General features: G+C 38.1%; 1 protein-coding gene and 1 long non-coding RNA gene across 3 annotated transcripts in view; both read left to right on the top strand.

The window, feature by feature from the left end:
* Positions 1–9,824: 9,824 nt before the first annotated feature.
* The window catches only part of LOC6577366 (rap1 GTPase-activating protein 1), a 113,268-nt gene continuing 99,940 nt past the window's right edge, over positions 9,825–23,152 (top strand). The window contains exon 1 of one of the 2 annotated variants that reach the window (XM_002003297.4): positions 9,825–10,111. In XM_002003297.4, the coding sequence (XP_002003333.2) occupies positions 9,840–10,111 (272 nt within the window). In that variant the 5' untranslated portion in view covers positions 9,825–9,839. Of the gene's footprint in view, positions 10,112–21,983; positions 22,437–23,152 lie in introns of those variants that run through there. The other variant, XM_015165644.3, reaches the window with a different exon arrangement.
* Positions 11,741–21,882, top strand: LOC26528348. The gene is made up of 2 exons (XR_001449455.3): positions 11,741–12,112; positions 21,832–21,882. It is a non-coding gene; the product is annotated as an uncharacterized LOC26528348 (long non-coding RNA).

Raw genomic sequence — 23,152 nt, 5'->3', positions numbered from 1 at the left:
AGTAGGTCAGCTGCCCCCGCACTTGGCCCCGGCTCTGACCTCACTTCAAAAGTCATTTACACACAACTCATAACTCAATTGTCGGCGCTCAACACGCTTCAATTGCCACGATGAGGGGCAGATCCTAAGAATATAAAAGAAGAATTTCTGTTGCCCGTCGAGCATTCAAATTTGATATACATTTTTGTTTGAGAAAGTGTCAAAATTGTTGAAAGAGAAAACAAGAGACAAAGAAATGAGAGAAGTTGGGGGAAGGGAAATATAAAACGGAAAATAAAACATATGCAACTCAATTAAGGATAAGGCAGGATAAGAGCCCGATGCACTTCAGCGCAGCGACGCAACAATTAAAAATCTCACCTCGCAGGTAGAGAGAGAGAGGGAAGGAGAGACCTGCGACTTGTGTGTGTGTGTGTGTGCACTTAGTTACGCAACATTTGCGACGATGCAGCGATAAGGTCCGTTTGACAATTTTTTATTTTTGTTAATTTAAATGCGTTGACTTTTTTTACACCCCGTCCCCCTCCTCCTCCTGCTCCACGCACATTACGTGTCGGCAGCTGCTTGTCCCAGGCGCTTATCCTGCTCGTGCCGAGCACTCGACACTCTATTAGATAATTGCCAACGCGAGTCCTTAAGTGTGTAGGCGTGTGTAGTTCTTCTGCTGTTTGCATTTGTCGCACATTAAGTCAGCCCCTGCCAACCTGCGCCAAGTGTCAGCTCATTAATTTGGTATCCTTTTTGACCTGCTGCTGCTTCTTCTTCTTCTACGGCGACTTCACCTTCGGGCTGTGTTGGCACGTGTGCTATGCCGCATGCATAGCTCCAGTTTCACAGGCCAGCTAATTAGTAGCATGTGTTGACAAAGCGAGGTTGCCCTACGGCTACACCTAATCCTAGGGGCTGGCCGGGCAATTTATCAGCTTTCAACTGTGAGTCATCAGGCAGATGGCCAAAAAGCTAAACACTGATTGGCTTAAAGCATTAACAGCGTAATTCAACTAACTTGTGAGGCTCATAAATACATAGCTCAGATTTGGTTGGCAACAGCAAAAAAAAAGGGCACAAATAGCCAGAAGGCCAACATGAAGGCCTTAACTACTTCCAAAAAAAGAGGAAAGTTTTTTTTTTTTCATTGTGCGCTCTACTCAAATTTACATAGCTAAAGGGAAGCTGTGAGTGGAAGCAAGGTGAGGCGCAGTCAACTCTTTGGCATGGCCTAAACAAACTAACAAAACTCAAGTGCACAACTGAAAAAGTCTAAAAATGCTTGTTGTAATTCGCAACGAGTTCAGGTCAGCCAAAGAGCAGAACTAGAAAATAGTTGGGAACATGAATAGAAATAAGTCGAAGCAAGTTAAAGTTATGCTAACATAGAGTAATTGCAGAATCTAATACTCCTTTTCTGTTTATCTATCTCTCTCTACTTCCGAGAATTATTATTCCCTAGTCTTAACGAAACTCTGATAATGATCTCTTATTTATTTAGAATTATCATAGGCTTTATAATTTTGAAGCTCTTATATGTAAATCACTTATATCAAGCCTATGCCTACCTGGGCAAAGTTTTTACAGCTAGGTTAGGGTAAGACAGCATTCTCACAACTCCCAGTCAAAGTTCTAGAATTTCAACTTTGAATATAATGGAGCAATATATTTGATAAATTGTAGAAACGCATAAGGAAAACTTTAACCAATATCTCATATACGCTGCCTAATCAATAATGTTAGCCCAGAAAACAATAAGTAACAAGAAAGAGAGAAAGTTGAGCTAATAACTACAATAAAGTAGAAAAGAAACAATCAAGAACTTCATAAGAACAGAGATGATTAAGAGAGATCAATTAAGGTAAAGGAAACAAAAATATCCAACTAAAAGTGCAATCGAAGCGTAAAAAAAACTTTCCTAACTAATAATATTCAATATAGCAAGGACAAACGACAAATTACGAGTTATCCTTATGACAGGATAACAAAGAGAAGCCCAGAAGATGCAGAAGAAGAAGAAGAGGACATTGTTGGCACAAAAGTTTTATTGCCGCGGACAGTTTGATGGAGTCTAAGCGCTTATCCATTGAGCCCAGAGCTACGAAGGAGCTAAGAGGCAAACGGAAAGCTAAAGCAAAAATTAAATTTAAGCTGATTTAGGATTTATGAGCCACCAGCGACCAGCGACCAGAGGACGTGCCACATGCGACAGGCGATGAGCTGCGTCTCAGACGACGCGTCGCGACGGCTGGTGGCACGGCTTAGCGGCAGTTGCAGCGTTTTTGTGGCATGAGGCAACATTTTGCAGTTGCAAACAGTTTTTTGAACCTATTTAAATGGAAATGCAGAGTTGTTCAAGTGTAAGAAATAGGCAGAGGAGGCGTGGCTAAGGCCATCAAGTATTTAAATATTTTTTATTAGCAATTAGTATAGACATGTTCATCTCTCTGTCCGGATTACGTATACATATAACTTTAAGTTTCTATCCATAGGTTTGAATATATAAAGTCCTAAGTCGCGAAATAGGTCAAAAACGAGATCATATCATTGAAAAAATTGCACTACTTCAATTAAATCTATCATCAGCTTGAATATGAAATGTCACTTATTTAAATATAAATATAAATAATACATATACATATATCATATATTTAAATCAGATTAATTTTATCCCCAATCATCAATATCTCTCATGAACTTCTTTCAAGCCATAAAGTCGATAACAGATCTTAGGTACTTAAAAATGCTAGTAGGTCATTTTATAGAGAACTGCTGATATTTTCAATATCAGTATTGCATATTCCTAAAATCAGTTAGGGTCGATTATGTACTTTAGTTATATAGGCATTTCTCGTAAATTTAAGAGCTAGAGCTATACAAATTTCTGTATTGATTCGGCTATTGCTGGCTCTTTTTATATTTTCAGAATTTGTCTTAATACAAAATATTCGCATTTTTTCCAGGGTATCTTGCTGTCATCCAACTCAAGCTCACTCACGTCTGTTCTTTATACGTACGTATGTATCCTTATTGTGCATTGTTTTTTTTTTTTTTTAAGTCGAACTGCGCACAATTTTTAATTAAAACTTTTGCTCAGCTGCTGTTAGCTGGAAAAATCGCGCTTAGCAGGCGGAAAATGCAGTAGCGAACAGAAAAAACAAGCGGAAAATAAAATTCATTTTCTTTGGTTTTTTATACCCTGAACCCATTGAAAATGGGAAATCAGGGTATAATGGTTTTGTGAAAAAGTATGTAACGGGCAGAAGGAGGCGTGGCAGACCCCATAAAGTATATATATTCTTGATCAGCGCGACGAGCTGAGTTGATATAGCCCTGTCCGTCTGTCCGTCCGTCCGTCCGTCCGTCCGTCCGTCCGTCCGTATGAGTGCGTCGATCTCAGAAGTTATAAGAGCTAGAAAGCTGAAATTTGGCATGCATACTCGTGTGTACCATACGCAGTACGAGTTTGCTTTATTTTTTCGATAATTCATCCGATAACTTTTTTATCGAGAATAATCGAAAAATCGGCATTGTTTTTTCAGCCTAATTGGAACATTTTTAGACCTGGAGTCTTCAAAGTATATAAGTATATAAAGTTAATCGATACAAAAATTTTGTAATTTACAGATTTTGGATACCACGCCCCCTTTCCTTCCAATTTGTAAAAAACGCATTTCAAATACTAGAGACTTGTGCTTTGGAATGTGCACACATATTCATCATATGATTACACTCTGAAAGTTTCATTAAGATCATATGTCTACAAAAGAAATTATTCAACAAATAAATTCTCATAATATTGCCCACACTGCAGCGCAGCCCAAGCGCAGTCGCTGCTTACTGCGCAGTTAGCAGAGCGCAGGCTTATGCGTGCGTGTGGAAGCATGTTTATGTATGTGTGCATAAAAATGCAGAATGATTAGAATATCAGTTTAGAGGGTTCAGGGTATCTCCTAGTCGAGCAGTCTTGACTAGAGCCTTCTTACTTGTTTTTTATTATTTATTTTTTCATTTTGTGGGGGCGGAAAAACTTAGAAGACGAACTTGGAGCCACTCGGATGACGAGCTCTTGGCAAGTTTTGTTGGCTTCTATCTCTCTTCTTTTTTTTTTTTGGCCAAGTCAACTTTTTATTGGCCAAATATTGGCCATAATTAAGGCGATAAAAAACGAGACAATTCTATTCCAGCAGCTATAATTATTTCGTTCGGCCCCGCTCGTCCGCCCTTTTTGGTGACTTTTAATTTGCATTTTAATTTATGGCGCCTATAACTTTTATCGTCTTCGTTGTCGTCATCGAGCCAAAGGCCAAAGGCCAAGCGGGCCAAAAGGTCAGGATAGGCAAGATAGGCTAGGACTACATTTCGAATGCCAAACGACAGAAACAGCTGTTGGATTACCCAAAAATCCAACTTCGTTGGGCAATTAGCAGCGAGGTCAAAAGGTTGATGAGTTTTCCGATAGCCTAGGCCGACAGCTGCTGGCCGCGGGGGCAGTTAGTCAAAGGGGTACCGTTAAGGCGGCTAGATTAAAGTAAGCCATAACATAGTTTCAGATAGTGAGTATCTATGCGTGTGTGTGTGGGGGGGATCTATGCAAACTAAGCAACATTTGTGAGCAAAGCGAAGACAAAGAATTTGTCTCTTCTCAATGACCTTTCTTATCGGTGTTGACGTCTCAGGTATGAGTGTGTTTTGTTCCACTAATGAGAGTTATCTCGTAATTGTCACTCGAGAGGTGGAGCTAAGATGTTTGTTCATCTGCTATCTGATTCTTTATGGGATTTAATTATTCAATTTAAATGTGCAATAAAAATTTATAAACAACTTTGAGCTTAAGAACTTATTGAAAGATTACTTTAAGCTAATAAAATAATTATGTTTGCCTGAGATAATTCTTAAGCGCTTTTACAGTTTGATAAGATGTTTTTTAAAATTATATTACACAAAGTTGGAAATAAAAGTAGTTAAGACTATAAATTAATTCTTGCCCAATGTTGATACCTGTTAAAAGTATGAATAGAGTATACACATGAAAATATGAATTTTATAACATTGGAATTTCGCCCTACTATCTCACAGGACGTGGAAGCTCCCACTCATCTTCCCTATCTTTCTCGCTCTTTCTGTTCCTTTTTGTCTCTGCCTGTCTCTGTCTTTCTAGTAGAGGGCTGCATGAGGCCAAAAAAAACGTACTCGAATTAACAATGCGCATATTAAGAACGTTTCTACGTCCGTCTTTATGACCCACTTCTTCTCGATCTTTCGCTGTTTTCATTTACATTATTCCTTCTCTATTCATTTCTCTTTCCGTTGCTCTCTTCTCCCCTCTCCCTCTCTCTCTCTCTCTCTCTCTCTCTCTCTCTCTCATATTCCCCTTATAATCTCTCTCCTTTTATCCCTCTCTCCCATTTTTCCTTATAATTCCCACTCTCTATTTATTTATCTCTCTTCTCTCTCTTTCTACTTCTGTACCTTTTGATCTATCTATCTCTTTCGGCCTCTCTCTCCCTCTTTCTCTGTGAGTCTCTTTCTGTCTTTCCCTCCACCTCTCTATCTTTCTCTATCTATATGTCTCTCCCTCTGTCTCTTTCTGTTCCTCTCTCTTTCTCTCTCTCTCTCTTTCTCTCTCTCTTTCTCTCTCTCTCTTTCCCTCCCTCAGTCTCTTTCAGCCTCTCTCTCCCTCTTTCTCTGTGAGTCTCTCTCTTTCTGTCTTTCCCTCCACCTTTCTATCTTTCTCTCTCTATATGTCTCTCCCTCTGTCTCTTTCTGTTCCTCTCTCTCTCTCTTTCTCTCTCTCTCTCTCTTTCCCTCCCTCAGTCTCTTTCGGCCTCTCTCTCCCTCTTTCTCTGTGAGTCTCTCTCTTTCTGTCTTTCCCTCCACCTCTCTATCTTTCTCTCTATATGTCTCTCCCTCTGTCTCTTTCTGTTCCTCTCTCTCTCTCTTTCCCTCCCTCAGTCACTCATTAAAGCTGAATTACTTTCTCCTCAACTGCACAAGGCAACACAAACTCGCAACAATGTTCCACTCGGCTAATGAACACATGTCAATTAAAGTAACAACACTGACCAGCGTCCAGTGTCCAGTGTCCAGTGTCCAGTGTCCAGTGTCCAGTGTCCAGTGTCCAGTGTCTGCTGCACCACAGTGGATCAGCGAAATGATATATGTGTGTCTGGCTGGCTGTCTGTCCCGCCGTCCGCTCGATTGGCCGGCGGACAAGGCTCGCGTGCCGTCGACGCAGCGTATTACGTCTACGCACAGCTGTGGAGCGCGGTGTGTGCTCAGGTGGTGCTGCTGGTGCAGGTGGCTCAGGTGGGCGACGGAGGGGGGGTGGGGTGCAGCTGTGACAAGGTGCCACTGTGGCCAACAGAAATCCATGTGTCTCACATTTCAGGCCAAGACGCGGGCCTGATTTATGTCGCCGCCGAAGGAAAAGTGTCGCGGGTGTTGCGTGTCAGCCCCCCACACAGCGGGCGAGCCACCCAGCCACCCAGCCACCCAGCCACCCCGCCACCCAGTTATCCGCACCACCCGCTAGACACATGAGACTTTGGCAGCAGCTGCTGCGGCTGTTGCGGTCAGCAATTTCCGCTTTAATGTAATTTTGACAACAAGCATTTGACCAAAATGTGCGGCGCAGTTGCCGGGGTGGGCGTGGTGCAGGAGTTGCAGGAGCTTTATTTTATTTTTGTATTTTGTTCGTGGTGCTTTGAGGAAATGCCAAAACATAAATCTTGCTAAGCTTTCGCCAGTTGGGCGCAACAGTAGCGATTTTATAATGACATCTGATGGCTGGCCGCGATTTGGCTGGAACGTCGATTGGATTTCATTGCAGTTCGCGTCCAATTGGACTCCAGTTGGAGCTACCTGTTTCTGGCTTATCATGCGATTTGTTTGCCATGTTTGATTTATCTGATTTGCCGTCCAGCAGATACGATTACCGTGTGCCATTTACTGTACGTTTTGATAAGTGCCCGTTGATTTGTGGCTCAGCGGGTTTCCGTCTCTCTACCTCTCTCCCTCACTCACTCACTCGCCCTCTCTTTCGGTGCAGAACTTGTTCTATTCAGCGGGCATTGTTATCAGCGACGCCTGCAAGTCTGGCCCATTATCGTTCGCTATAAAATTGCAAATGTTATGAGCCAATCGCTCATAAACTAAACACTAAATTGACTCATTGCCGGACTGAGGGATTGACAGATTGTGGCATTGCGAGTGGGCCGATAAGCACTTTGAATAGCACTCAGTGCAATGCATTTTTTCGTCTTGCAATTAGTTAGAAGCAAGGGCGCTGCCAAGTGGGCGTGGCAGTTGAGTAAGCGCCCACACAGAAACCGAAGCTGCAACTGAAACTGAAACTCATAAAGAAACAGAGGCAATGCTCTATAGCGAGAGGCAATAATGTCCAGAATTGCATTTATAGCACAGCTTGATTATCGGTTGTGCATATAAGATTTATATAATACATTATGGTCGATGCTAATAGCACGATTTGTTGTGCCTGTAGAGGTTAAGCCTATCAAATGTAGGAGTGTGATCAGATGATGTATGCAAAGTATATAGTATATATTGACTGATGATTATTAGGCTGTATTTATTTTATTCCATATAAATATACATATCATGTCGTTATAAATATCACAGCATTATATACATAAATACATAATATATTTGATCATAAATATCACATCATTATATCCATATATATCATATATTTAGTCATAGTTATCGGAAACTATGTACAGTAGAATACGCTCAAGGGGCCGTCGTTATATTATTGAATTATTGTTTTCAGATTTTCATTTCGTATTTATTATTTCTATATGAACTCTATACCTAAGTTAAGCACTCTTGCAGTTTTAGATAAAAGTTCATAATAACTTTTCATTGGGAAAAAAAAAACATAAATATTACTTTATTTTAAAATATCTTATAAAAAGATGATGCAAGTTCTATGATACAACTTGCTATTATCCAACAGATTTTAGCATATGTATGTACGACAAATATTTGCTAAATTTCATAAGAGCTATAAAATTTTATAAATCTCGCTTAGCTTAAATCATGATATATGTATACATTAGAATGTATTTATATGATATTAATATTCAATATCTTTCTCAGGAATGCTTACATATCTAATTTACATTGCTTATATGTACATATGTATTACCTAGTCTAGTAACAACTTAAACACCCTCTAAGAGTTAAGTTACCTTCTGTAAAGTGAAGCGTGGGCCGAGTTCAAAGCGGAAAAAACAAATTTGATTGATTAGCTCTGCTCGGTTAATTTATAACAAAACTAAGTATACTAATATAGATGTCAATCAGGGGCTGTATTTAAAGTGGATCAGCGAGCTGTGTCTTCGGAATTGTGGCATGCAACAGCAACGGACAATGGGGGCCACACACAAAGCGCTTATCAATCTAGTTTTGTGCCACTATCAGAGGAAAACAATGCAAATGAATGAAATGAAATGGGCAGAGGGAATTTCAACGCACTGAGAGAAATTGGAAAGTAATTGAAAAGGGAAATAAATATAAATAAGAATTAAAGGAACAGAAATTCAATTTTTAAAGAATTATACTTAAACTTTTTTAGATTTTATAAATTTATATAATATATATTTTTTATATAATAACTTAAACTTTACAAAAAGCAACATTCGTTATTTATAATCATCCATAAATCATAATATAATATATTTAATATAAAGCCCGATTTGAGAACAGATTTTATTATACTCTTACCCAAATTAAATTATCTACATATGGGGTTTCGTTCTTTCAAAAACAAAAACCGCTAAATGCAGTCTTATTATATAGACATGAGTATTATATATATATCTATATGTAAATATATTAAATATATGCATATATATAATTAGTATATATAAATACATTCATATATTCATATTTATTTTTTATATATCCAATTTACTTGCTGAGCAAACAATATAAAATATTTATGTACGCAGTTTTATCAGCGCTCGAGCCGCAAGTTCGTATAATTAATATGTAGGAAAAGAAATTACAGAGAATGAGACGACTAAAAAAGCAATGAAAAAGAACAACAAAAAATTGATATTATGCACATGCGACTAACAGATACTCTGTAATCTCTCTCTCTCTCTCCCTCTCTCTCTCTCTCTCTCCTCTCTCTCTCTCTCTCTCTCTCTCTCTCTCCCTCTCCCTCTCTAGCCATACAAATCCTTTGTTAACTGTTGTATATAAGGAATATAATATTTTTTAAGTAACCACTTTTAAAATGCATATTTATTACTTCAATGAGAAGTATTCCTATTACTTGTTTTTAAAAAACTCCACTTACAAAAAATAATATATTTCAAAGATACAATTTTTTATTTCCAGAGTCTAGCTCATATAGCTCTTGATGAGAATATAGTTAGATAGACAGGCTATATACTCCATTAGAGGAAAGAAATGCATGTTCCATATGCTACCCCAAAATCAGTATACCCCATTCTTAATCATTTACATTGCATTATAGGGTATACATAAATAAAACCAAAGCCCCGCAAAGAGCGACAAGCAACTGGAAAAAAAGAGATGAAAAATCGTAAATACAAATATGTATAAAGAAATAAAACATATATAAAACTCATATATGGAAATGGAATAAAGCAAGAGACAAATGCGATCAGTACATTAACGAATACCACTCCGTCGGGTGGTGTCAGCTCGTAACGCTCGTACTCTAGTCCGCTCTATTCGGCTTATATGTTTTATGTTCTATTGAGTTCTTTAGATTTGGAACTCTGCTATTCTAGCCAATTGCACGTTTCCGTCTCTATAAAGTGCGGATTTTGTGAAAGTGATTGAATACCGCCGTAATGAGTTCATATAGAACTTTGGTGGATCACGCAGAGTCAACGCCGTGCAACGCAGCTGCGCTGGCGACGGCGTCGCCGACGACGCTGCATCGCATGATCAAATATTGGCGTAATAGTTCCGGTAAGATTCCGGGTTTGCGCAAGAGCGAGAGCTTTACGGATTATCGACGGCATTCGGCGGGCGTGGCACAACACGGCACATTGCCCAATCGACAGGTGGTGCAGTATCAACGCCTGGAGAGCTACGACGAGAGCAAGCTGGCACAAATGAGGTGAGTGAAGGGGGGAAGGGTGAACTGGGTGTAGCTTTTCTATTGGATGGGATCGGCGTACAATTAATTTTATTGTTTTGCGCGGCTCGTTTGCTTTGATATTGTAGCAGCTGCATCGAAATGTGGGGCATGCATATTTGCCGTTTGGCTTTTGACCAAATGCCAGCAACAGTTGGTGCGCTACGCCCCCTAAATAGTGCGTTTATCTCACAGATGAGTTCAGTGTATCCCTATCCCTCTCTCTTTTTGTTTCTCTCTCTTCTTATCAGCGGCAACTCCAAAACTGCCACCGACTTATCAGCTGGAGCAACAACAACAACAAACGTTGCTTAGCTGTTGATAAACGCAAGTGAACAAGTGCATGACGCCGTCGCAGAAACAGCGAACGTTCCATAGCCACTGTGGATGCTATTCTCTTTCTCTGTATGTGTTAGTAAGAGAGCGAGAGCGCATAGCGTTTATTGTTGTTGTCGCTCACGCATGTTTGTCGTTTATTTTAGCTCAGCAGTTTCTTGGCGCTTTCCAGCGTCCACAACTCTCATACACAGTGACCACAAATGCCATCCACAGAGCTTGCGCGTGGTGGAGCTTGTGGCTGTGCCGACACAAGCTAACAAAGGTTTTGTCTTTGTGACAATTATTATGCTTAAGCGCAAGCATTTTTAATGGAAAGAAAATATGAACATTCAGTTGTGTTTGTATTATTATTTATTTAAAATTAATTTATATTTTTTCTATACCTGGAGCTATTAATAAGCTTATATTTATTTTCATTTAATTTTAACATCCAATTTATATTAATTTATTAATTTCCATTAGCACGTATAAGCAAATATTCATAGACAACACAAAAACTTTTGTTGCACAGTGTAAAAACAACTGTTTATGTTTTCATTCCAATGCGTGAGAGAGCGCACTATCGCGTACTCTCTCTGAGCGCCATACGAAAAAACAGCTGCGACGCCAACGGCGCTCTATGTTGTTGTTGTATGTGATTTTTTTTTTTTTTTTTTGTATTGGTGCCCCGTGCCGGTCGTTTACAGTTTGTTTTTGTTATCGCGCGCCGCCTACTGCATACTTTTGGGGTAGCCCCCAACAGGGCGAACTCGAAACCGAGTGGAAGGAGCAAAGCGGGCGAGCTATGCAAATAGCAGTGCATTCCGAGTTGTTCCTTTGAAGAGGCCGGCAACCATTGTTATTGCTGTTGTTTTTGTTGTTGTTGTGGCTTTTGATATTGGTCTGTTTGTTGTTTGTTTTGGCTAATGCGGGCGTATTCGCTTTCGTGCCAGCCACGCTGCTTACTGTATTTGCGCAAACTGTGCCCAAGCGGCGACAATAATCGCTTGCATTTATAATGTAAATAAATGTAAATGTAAATAAACAGGAAAATGTGCCCCCATGCGACTGCAACACCCACTCACCCCCAGAAGCAGAATGCGCTATGTAAGTGCAACAACTGCAAACACACACACACACACAAGCAGAGAAACAGTGACGACCACGCGTAACGGTTGTTGTCATTCCAGTTGTGTGGATGCCATTCGCTCTGGCTCTCACACACTATTTACTCTCTGGCTCTCTGACCGGTTGTGGAATCTGAAATCTGAGCTTCGTGCGCCAGCCAGTTGGCAGCGCAGCAACAGCAGCTGCCGTACTCCAATTGGGATTTCAGTTTCGTTTTGATAATCGACTCGTGTGGGCGTCGTTGTAGTCGTCGTCATCGTCGTTCCGTATGTGAGCCGAGAGCAGCGCAGTCGAAGTTCTTTTCGTAAAAAATGCGTGCGCTGTTCTTGTTCTTGTTGTTACGCTTCTGCCAATTCTGCTCATGCAACGGCAACATCGGCAACGTCAACGCATCATTTGCAAATTAGCAGCAGCAGCAACAGTTGCAAGCGCGCAGCACCAGCAACGGTCAAAACAAAATTCGTTGAACGAATTCATAATAATTCAAAAGTGCAAAAGTGTGCACGAGTGTGTGTGTGTCTAATTTGTCAAAATGAGGTAAATATTCTTATCAGCAGAACACAATACACAAAAGTCTAACCGAAAATTCGATCAAGCAAAAAACCGGCACGCGCCAAAAAAAAAAAAAAAGTGAAATTCGTGAAAGAAAGAAACGAAACGAGAAAAAACTGCGCTCAATTGAACGTGGAGGAGCGGAACAAGTGTGTGCAGGCATAATAGATAATTACAGTTGTTTATTTGCGTCTCATAAAGAATATGCATTGGAATTAGGCAAAACGAAAGTGTTTGCAGTGAAATCTTTTGTTAATATTATTAAACAACAAATTATAAAAGTGTCGTTAATAATTGTGCAAAAAAATAATAAAAAAATGTGAAAAAAAGATAATAAAAATGTAATTCAAGTGACCAATAAAAAATATAAACGAAATGACAATAATAACCGACAAGTTAACAGCTACAAAAGCAAAGCGCCAAAAAAAGAAGAAAAGAAAAAAAAAACAACAACTGCTGCGGCTTCCAAATTCGAAAATTCATTTGCCATTCACCGGTGGAAGTTGTTCGTGTTGTTTGTGTTGTTGTTTATTTTTTATATTTCGCTTCTTTTTGTTGCTGCATTTCGATTGAAATGCGTCACGCGTATCTGTTACGTGTTTTCTTTTGTAGTTGTTGTCTGGGGCATCAATATCGATGCGATCACATTGAATATTGATAAATGTGCAGTCTGAGTGTGTGTGTGTGTGTGTGTGTGTGTGTCTGATTGCAGTAAATGTACGTCTGATATTATTGATGAAGTGTTGGCCAGTATTATGATAGCTTGTTGAGTTTGATCAATATGTGAGAAAATTTATAAATACATTTTCAGATCATATGTACAAATCCAAAGTATTTGATAAAAATATACTCTGTTCAGAAATCGAAAAGAATTTGGCTTTTAAAGTATTGTATAACATTTTTATTTTTTTAAATTTAGAAATAGCTTCACAACTTTCTTCCTTGGTTTCATTTCTATGAAATTTTCATATTCAATATTTTAAATAGAATTATTATTTTAAATAGAATTCTTTTCTCGACTCCATTTCTAGTACAAACTTTAATCAAAGCGCAACTAGAATTTAGTTATTCCAACATGAATTTACGGGCTTTTTGAATTTAGTCAGCTTTTGTTTTGCCGTCCACAATATCCAATTGGAATGTCAGCTTAACTCTGTCAGCTGATCGGCAGCACAATGAACGTAAAGTTTCGTCACAAAATCTTTGTCTTAAATGCGGCCAATAAACTTCCAGATGCCCGTGTGTACAGAAGTGTGTGTGTTTCTCCCTCTCTTTCTCTCTCTTTCTGCTGGGTGTGTAGAATCCTTCTCGTACCCAATTTCCTTATACCGTTTGCATATGCATATCCCTGTATGTATGTGTGCATACGTGTTTGCTTGTATGCATGTATGCAAATTACGCATTTTTTGTGTGCCGTTTAATATGCGCCTCGCTGCTGCTTGTTGTTGTTGTTGTTGCTGTTGCTATGCATTGCTAGCGGCGCATTTTTGTTGTTTCAGGCGGGCAGGCAGCAAAGTCCTCAGCACGTGAATTTCTTTTAAACGAGTTTCACATGATAATTGTTGTTGTATCTGTTGTTGTTGTAGTTGTTATTGCTGCTGGTTTTCATTTTCGTAGCTTTTTTCTTTGGTTTCTACTTTTTTTCTGTGCGCACTTGTACAGATATACACACATACATATTTATTGGCATTTGTTTTGTTGTTGTTTTCTTTTTTTTTTGTAGTTTTGTTTGTCACAGATGCAGCACTGCCAAAATAAATTTGTGTTTTTTTTTTTTTGCTGGAATTTTTCAATAAGTTCTGCGCGCTTGTCCTTCTCCTCGCCTCCTTCTGCAGTCGCTGGCATATTTTCATTCTCGTTTGCTCTCTTTGCTGCTTTTGTTTTACTTGCACTGCTTGTGCCTGCGCCTGTTGCGCGCTGTTTGTTTTTGGATTTCTCGGCGAATCAAATAGATCTGCATAAATATTGGCAGCGTGCTCTTATAGCTTCGAGCTCTATGTAAATGAACTTTTTGTTGCCTTCAACCAAACAATAACAATAATAACAACAAGCATCTGCTTTTGGTCACTCTATCTGGCATTCATTCATCACTATCTTTCGCATATGCCGCTCGTCCACTCATTACGCTCATCAATTGTCTTGTCATCCATCTCTCAATGCTGTCGATGTTGTTGCTGCCTTCGCTTGACCGAAAAGTTCAAGTTGAAGTGCAGCAAACTGAACAGCTCAGATTCATTGGCTATCTCCATCTCTGTCTGGCTGCCTGCTAAGATTTCAGTGAGAGCGTGCGTGTGAGAGAGTGTAGAAGATGATTGGCCACTATCTTTTTCCCACTTGCGCTCGCACTCGCACTCGCACACACTCTCGCTCTTTATGGCATTGTTCTTTTTGGCACTGTCCTTTCGCTGTGTCATTCGCCTGCATTGATTTTAGATTTTGTTGCGCTGCTACGCAAAATTTACCGTTTTGCCGAATGCGTTTTGCTTTGTTGCTTATCTCTCGATCCCCAGCACTGTTATTGCCTCACACACACTCACACACACACACGTTTAATTTATGGGGCGTGCGCGTTCTTTGGCCCACTGCCAAATGGCCGCGACGAGTGTGGCACAGGAGCGTGAGAGGGAGGGAGAAAGGGGACGCATTACTCTTCTTTAGTCGGAGCAACTGTATTTGATATGCGCCTGGCGTGTTTTTCATATGTTTACTTTAATTGCCTTTGGCAGCGGCTTGGTTTGCTATTTGCAACGGCAAGCGACTGAATGGAGTGGGAGAAGGGGCTAGGGGAGAACCACTGCAAAGTGGGGTGTGTTTGCTTACGAGCTGTTTACACCTGTGCCAAAAGTCTGAGAATTCGCTTTGAAAAGGAAAACAAAAACTTTTTATGTTTTCTCACTGATTTTCAGCTGTAAAAAAATATGAATATAAATTATGAAATATTTGATGTTTGCTTTGTACGTAATATTCCAGGGATTATCAGCACAGCGTACCAACTGAAGGTCAGCTCTGAGTTATTTCACACCTCGACTTTTCCTATTGACTGAAAAGTTTAGACCGCTTTCCTTTGCTGGGCCAACAAATCATCAATGGAATGAAGGTCGAGCCGTGTGAAACCTGATATGGGTTGCAACAGAACTAATAAAAGAAAACAGACTTTTAACGAGTACTGAGAAAAGTTGATTACTTTTACAATTTCCCACAAATTTTATTGTATTCAGGCCACTTGTACTGCTTGCGCATAAATTTCAAAATCTATCAACCGTTTTACGTTTTTTGATTTGGTAGAGAAATGGAAATATACATTTATTATGTTGTTATTGAAGTTTTAGACTCAAATTTTCATTGGCATTCATTACTCTTTTCATATACAAATAATAGTTAATAGTAGATGAATTTTTATTGGATTTTTTTTTTCTTTTTTGGTTTTTTTAGAGACAACAAAAATTGGAAAAAATGATTTTCCACTTCTATCTTTTCCTGATTAACTTTTAAAAAATATTTATATATTTCTTTAAAGACGATCGCAAATAATATACATTTTTTTTTTCGCTTCTCTGACCAAGTTTATTCTTTACCGACCAAATTCATTTTGCTTATCTATATTTGTTAATGTTTTACTTATTTATGATTGTTCTTTATTATTATTATTTTTTTTGTATACATTTCGAGCCTAATTAGCTGATGATAACTGTGTCAAGAGCTTGCACCAAATATTTGTTTGCCCTCTTTCACACAAGCACACACTCTCTTTCACTCATTCTCTATCTCTCTCTCTCTTACTCTCGCTCACTATTACACTCTCCCCAGCCAACTGTTATTGTTTTAGTATCAACATTTCGCAATCTGATTTCAGTTGCATTATTTTTTTTTTTATTTTCTTAATCGTTATCGATACGTCATTTATAGATTGTGTCTTTCAAGAACTGGCACCTAGAATTCATATAATTTTCAGCTAACAGAAACCCTAACCGAGGCCCAATTCAATTGAAATTTGAGTCAGCAAACACGTAACGGTTATAAATACCGAGCAAATTGGGTTGCCACCGCTTATCGATAGGTGGCAAGAGATTTTTTCTTGTTCTTATGAAATAACATTTCCTTACACACAAAAAAAAAAAAAAAAACAAAGTTTTTTCTTTTGATAACCTTTATAGACCTCTGTGTGGGTGTACATCCGGAATTTTGGCAGGTTTTCATTTCAGGCTGCTTCCGTGTTGATTTTAGCCCTACCCTAAGACACACGCACACACAGCCCGCAGCCCGTAGCCCGTAGCCCTTGTTAACTTGGCCACATTTGCAGCATTTGTTTCATGTTTATTACGACTTCTTCCACGTCTTCTTGCTTCTGTGCTGTGACACGTGTTTAAATATTTACGCTCTGACATAAATGCTGTAAACAATTTCTTAGATTCGAGCTTGTGTTCGCAGCATCGACATTGCCCCGAGCTGAGTTCAGTTTCCACACAGCTTGCAACAGCTGTTGGCAGTTGACCAAACAACAACAATGACAACTATCAAAACTTTATTTCGTTTCAAAAAGTTTCTATCACACATTTGAATTAGTCTCTGGAGTGTCTGCGCTCTTATCTTATCTATCAGCTATCAGCTACCATTTGGTCAATGCATCATTGAAAATATGGCAACAGGCAACCTTGAAAGAGACTTTTTTGCTCTGGTAACACTCCATCATATTGTGACATTCTTTAGGCTGTATTAACTCTAAATGGTTATCATATCACGAAATGATATGATAGTAAGCCTAGATAATAGAGATAACTCTTGCAATTGAATTGATTTGATTTTTCATTTTTCTATTAAAATTTCTACGTAATATTGAACTAATTTCATAAAATCTTAGTTAATGATCTGTTGCATCTGTGATTTATATTTATATGATCTCCGTTTATATGATAAACATGTACAGTTAATATAGACCAAATCATTCCAGAATATTATCCATCTAATACTACCTGACATTATCAATCACATTTAAGTTTCGTTTTCATATTTGTTCATTTATTATTTATATAAAATACCAAAAGTATAGATAAAATGAATAAATATATATATATATATATATATATATATATATATATATATATATATATTATTTTGCTAACAAGTTTAGCAATATTTGATTTATTTACTTCTTTAAAATTTATATTTTGAGCTAGATTTATGTGTTATGAATCGAATCTATCTATCAAGTTCAAATTTATATACAAAATTAGAGGATAAAAAATATTTAAAATATGCGAAAACTTGCAAAACAAATGAAAATATTTTTGTAATATATTATATCCAAAAATAATGTTTTTATTATTTATTTTAAAATTATGTAAGTGACATGATTGATTGATTACTACAACAGATCTTAGGCTTGCCGTAGCTATCTTAGTTATATAAACTTATCGATTACTGTATCAACGAATATAAGCAATTAACGGTCTTATCGATAGATTTATTAATTAAATTTCCAAGACATTTTCTCTCTGTTTTCTATTTGCTTCAACTTCCATCTCAGACGCAACCCGCGCTAGTTTCCTTCTTGACTTAACTGGTTATGGTTGTGGTTATCGATTACGCTCATAATTGCTTACATATCAATATTATTTGCCACAGCATTTTCTTATATATACATAATTAAAACTTTTTTTATCCATTGAATTCGAACAAAACACATCAATAAAAGTGTCGCACAAGTGTAATGTAAAATCTGAGATTATTTACCCCCATCACGCTAGTTCTAACCACAATTAACTGAGCAATCAGCCCACATGCTACACAATGCTGCTTGCCTCCATCATCTCGCCGGCTGCAGTGCTCCTTCGTTTTTTTTTTCTTTGCAGCCAATGTAGTTAAATCGTAGACATATCGTTATAAATTGTTATGAATTTTTTGCATGTCTCCATAAAAGGTCGTCAAAGTTGTCGCTCGTCGTCTACGTCGACGATGTTGTTCTTGGATCTGGGTTGATGGGGGCGGTCGGATGCTGATTTAAATAAATTATTCTATATGCGTTTTTTTTATTGCATTTAGCCGCAATTCCCTGCCGTCAAACACTTCGCCACAATACCATAAAAACTCACACATAATGGTTAACTTTGCTCTTGTTGAGGGTAGGGGTGCATTTGTGATACCCTGTAATTATTAAAGTTGGTACAAGTGGCGAAAGGGGTATGTGATGTCTGATGAGTAAAATAAATATGTATATAGTTCATGTAGTGAATCAAAAAAGGAATCCTGAAAGTTATATATATTTAGTCTATGATAACTCGATAACTTCTCGATAACTTCGGCAACAATTCATTCATTTATATTCATTTCTTCTTCACTGCATGTTTCTTCTGAAAGCTAAAGATATCAATTAATCTAAGAATGCCGATCTTATACAGGGTATCGTTTAGTTTTTTGATTCTAAACTCTGTTATACTCTGATTTAGATGTATATGTATGTAATACAAAATTGTTTGTTATGCCACGTAATTGAATTCGCTTACCTAATTCTATTTTATGATGTGCACATATACACACATATCCACATACAAATATATATGTATACATATATATATATATATAATTCTCACCTGAGCGTAGATTATTCGTTTTATTTTGCTAGGTTTGTTTTCATTTCACTTCATTTTTCTCGCTGTATTCACAGGCGGAAAAGACGAATTTGCAGCGGAAGTTGCGTGTTACTAAATAATAGCAAATAACATAAAAAAAAAGAAGCAGCAGAAAAAATAATACAAATAAATGCGAAAAAAGAGATACAAAAATAAATCATTGCTCTTAATTCGATTCAAGTCAAATAATTTGATGTTTTGTAATTTTATTATGGAAGTTCATTTCCTCGCGGTTTTGCTGCCTTCCTCTGTGTGACGCTTTGGGCGAGAGGAGGCTTAACGTTTTTGGGGCCAGGGCAACTGTTGATATAATAACAAATGATGTAACAGACAGATCATTTAATGAAGTTTGGAAAATAACAATGGGCAAAAGCTTGTAAATGAATGGAAGCTGATGTGAAAGGGAGAGTTGTAAAATGATGAATGATGTTTTTCTTGAAAAGAATAGTCGCATTTAATGGGTATATATATTTGCTATATATTTGATATTTTTTGAATAGAATTGTACCTAATTAGTAAAAACATGAAATATATAAATTATATAATTATCAAAAATAAGAGATAACCATATTGTAAATTATAAAAGAGAAAATAGTTAGGATTTATAGAAGTCATAGATTATTATAATAAAGTATTATAATAAAATCAATTAAATATTACAAAAAATATGCAGTCAGTATAGCGCCATCTTTTAAGGTTTAATATTTTCCTATGTTATACGAGCTGAAATCCGACAATTTATTTATATTAAACTGTCTTTTATTCTTAAAATAAGTCAAAATAAAAAAATAAAAAATAATAATAATAATAATACCGGGTAGTGTTCCGGTAGTTTCCGAAAGAAAGCAAAGTAAGCAAAAAATAATTTGACATAAGTCGATTGAACTTCTATGGATAAAATACAAGTCAAGTTCTCTAATTAACTTAGTTATTAGGTGGAGCAAAATAAATATTAATTCAAAATATGATTAAAGTTCAATCCAAAAGTCAATTCATTAATATATTACAAGAAACGAAAGTTAGTAAACTTCATAGTCTCTACAAGTTGCTCTTAACTCATAAAAACTCAGCTCGAACTTTGAGTGATATTCAAATAACTAATTAACTGCTGCGGTCACAAAATGACAAAGCTAACTAATTAAGGACTCCTTCAGAGTCTTTTTGGGGGCCAACTAATCAAGTCAAGTGCTGACGTTAATTTCAAATATAATCGCATTGCCATCCCAACTTGGTTGGCTACCTTGTTTTTCCCCGAGGCTATGAAATGGGTTTTCTGTTGGCTATTTGCTTAAGTACGTCCTGAAATGACTCTGGGGCTAGCCTACCGAAAGTAAATAGTAGCTGTTGCTCTTCTTCCTTTCTACACCTGATTCGGCATTGTAATGAAGCACTTAGAGCTAGACTTGCTGCTGCTGCTGCTGCTGCTGCTGATGGGGGTGGGCGTGCGGTGTCTGTGGTGGTGTGCACAACCTGACAACGTTGCTAAGCAGTTGCCACATGCCTTCAGTCAATGCCATGCAACATAAATCATCTTGGCGGCACTTGGACACGTGCCGTCAGCCATTACCTACACAGAATGCCGGGTTGGCCAACCCTCTAGACTTAAGCCAATTGTCAGTGGGGCAGGTTCAAGTCAACGTTTTCTTACACCCTCCTCCCTCCGCCGTTTTTATTCGTTTTCCTTAGGCTTTTGGGCTCCCGTACGTACATTTGCCTCGAGTGGTTTTTATGACGGTTTTGTTCACAAGTTGCCTTAGGTCTGAGTTGAGCAGCTTTGTGGCCCGCTCACACTCACACTCTCACTCTCACTCACTCTCTCTCTGTCTCTGTCTCTATCTGTGAGTTGCTTTTCACATGTGCGGGCTGCTTTTGCTTTTCTGCTGTATGTTTTACTTACTGGCTGTCTACTGTCATTGGCTTTTCATATTGCACGCATTTTCACGCGCTTTTCATCGCTTCGTTGGACAAAGGCAAGCGCAGCAGGCAGAAAGCAAAGCAACAGCAAAGCAATGCCAATGGCTTTTCAGCATTACTTCTTAATATGGCCCAGCACTTTATTTCGGGCCTGAGTGATTCTCTTTGTTTTTTTTTTTTTTTTTTTCCTTCACCTTTACCATATTTTTCTGATGAAGTTTTACGAGCGCCCATAAAGTTGACTTCTCTCAGGCTGTCAGTTATTAAATTTCCATCGTTTTCCATATTCCGGCATTGCGCTTGGCCGGCCTTTATTGCCATTGGTTACCTTCTTAAGCAGCTGCTCGACGTATAAAGCCACTGAAATTGGATTTGCTTTTTGTTTTTTGCGGACAGTTGCCGCTTGCCGCATCGTAAAAAGAATTATCGTAACAAGTTCGAGATATATATGTATATTTATATATATTCATAAATTGATTGTACAACCTAGGTGATTCCATGTAATTAGAGAGCGGGAGAAGTCTTGATATAATCAGAAGTTTGCTTTAAAGTCGAGTTGAAAGTTGGTCATTGTACTACGCCCAGAAACTTTGATCTATATACACGGAAGATATATGTTTTCTTCCAGCTACATGTAAGAGCTCTAGCCATAACTTACTAGACTTATTTAAATCATTTTTTTTATACATATATATACATATATACATATGCATATTTTCTATAGATATTTAAAAATTTTTCTTTATACATATACATACATATATACATACGCATATTTTCCTGAACTCAAATGTATGTGTCATTAAGCATCATATCATATTTATCTGTACTGAGTTATAACTAGAGTTCTTATGTAACTAGAAGAAGAATTTTACCTTGTAGCTGCCTTAAAGAATTTTACATGCATTTTTGTCAATTTCAACAGTCAACTATACTTTGTAAATGAACAAAAATTACCGATCTTAAATTTTCAATTTGTGAATATAATATCAACAGCAAAATATTGAACGTGTAATTCGTTTTGTGCGCGAAAAAAAAAACATATTTTAATTAAGCAGCTCGATTGAGCACTTCGCAATTGGAGTACCTGAAGTGCAGGCAAATCGATTGTAATTAAATGCTGAGAAGCAATGTAATTAAATGTTAACCCGAATCCAATTTTAGCACACGCCGCCAACGATATGTAAAGTGAGTAAAACACACGGAAAAAAAAAACAAAAACAAAATATTGAAGGAAAACAGCGTAAACCCAAAAAGCAAACCAAAACAAAACGCATCCAAATATTTAAAACCAAAAATACAAAACCAAAAATATAAAAAGAAAACAACCAAAATTGAAAAGGAAAACAAAACAAAATAAAGCAAAACACGCAGCAGCAGGCCAGCAATCAACGCAACGCCAAACAGTCAATCCATCAATCAAAGCATCAATCAAACAACATGCTGAAGGTACATATGCTCGAGCAGGTCGTCAACACGGACAGCGTCTGCGATAATGCGGCCCAGGAGCTGTCACCCAAGCGCAAAGTGGCCATGCCAGCGGGTGGAGTGTCTGGCAGTGGTGGCAGCAGTGGTGCCGCTGGCGGTGGTGGTGGTGGTGGTGGTGGTGGTGGGGGCAGCAGCTCATCATCAAAAAGCACACCGACTGTTTCGGCCACCTCGTCGCCACATCATCAGCCAACGCCACCGCAACGTCATATACACACAGCGTCGGCAGCGGCTGCAATGGCAGCGGGCAAATGCTACAGCCAGGGATCCTCACCAGCCGGGTATGTGTAAACCAACACAGATGTAAATACCTAAGCACACACACGCACCGCTAACTTGGCCAATTGCTGCGAAGATTGACGCAATGTGGCGCTCTGACAAATTGCATGATGGATGCTTTTCTGATGCGCTGCACCCAAATATGCTTGCCTCTCACTCTAGCTCTATCTCATTCTTTCTCTCTCTATCTCTTCTTTCACTCTGCCTATCTCTTTTGCCTATTTCTCTTTACATTTTGTCGCATTCCTTTGGTTTTTGCGGTTATTCGTCGTCATCATAATGAGCGCAACATCAGTTACCACCTGCCACCTGCCACCTAGCTACCTGCCTAGCTGCTCTTCTGCTCCTCATCTGCCCATCTCATTCCTATGCAATGAAAATTTTCACCGCAATTCTGTTGTTGCCAAAGTTTTGCTGTTGCCAATTTGCTTTTGGCTTTGGCTGCTCGCGTCGCATGGGCTGCAACAATGTAACGCGTGCAACCATTGCATGCCACAGAGTGGCGTAGCTTTTTTTTGGAGGTCGTTGCTAATTAACTACTCTGCAACAACAATTTTTCATTTCAATCAAGTAAATTCCTTCAAATTCTTTGATTGCATTTATTGAGTAACAAATTTTATTGGATTATGGAAGTATTGCGAGAGTTATAATAATATATGATTTAGCCAGATTTGAGAGTTTAACTTTATGTTATGGAGCTAAATGTTTGTATGATTTT

The sequence above is a fragment of the Drosophila mojavensis genome, unplaced genomic scaffold, assembly GCF_018153725.1.
Source record: "Drosophila mojavensis isolate 15081-1352.22 unplaced genomic scaffold, ASM1815372v1 contig_36, whole genome shotgun sequence".
Classification (NCBI taxonomy): Eukaryota; Metazoa; Arthropoda; class Insecta; order Diptera; family Drosophilidae; genus Drosophila; species Drosophila mojavensis.
The sequence above is the reverse complement of the archived record's forward strand: the minus strand, read 5'-3'. Positions and strand labels throughout refer to the sequence as shown.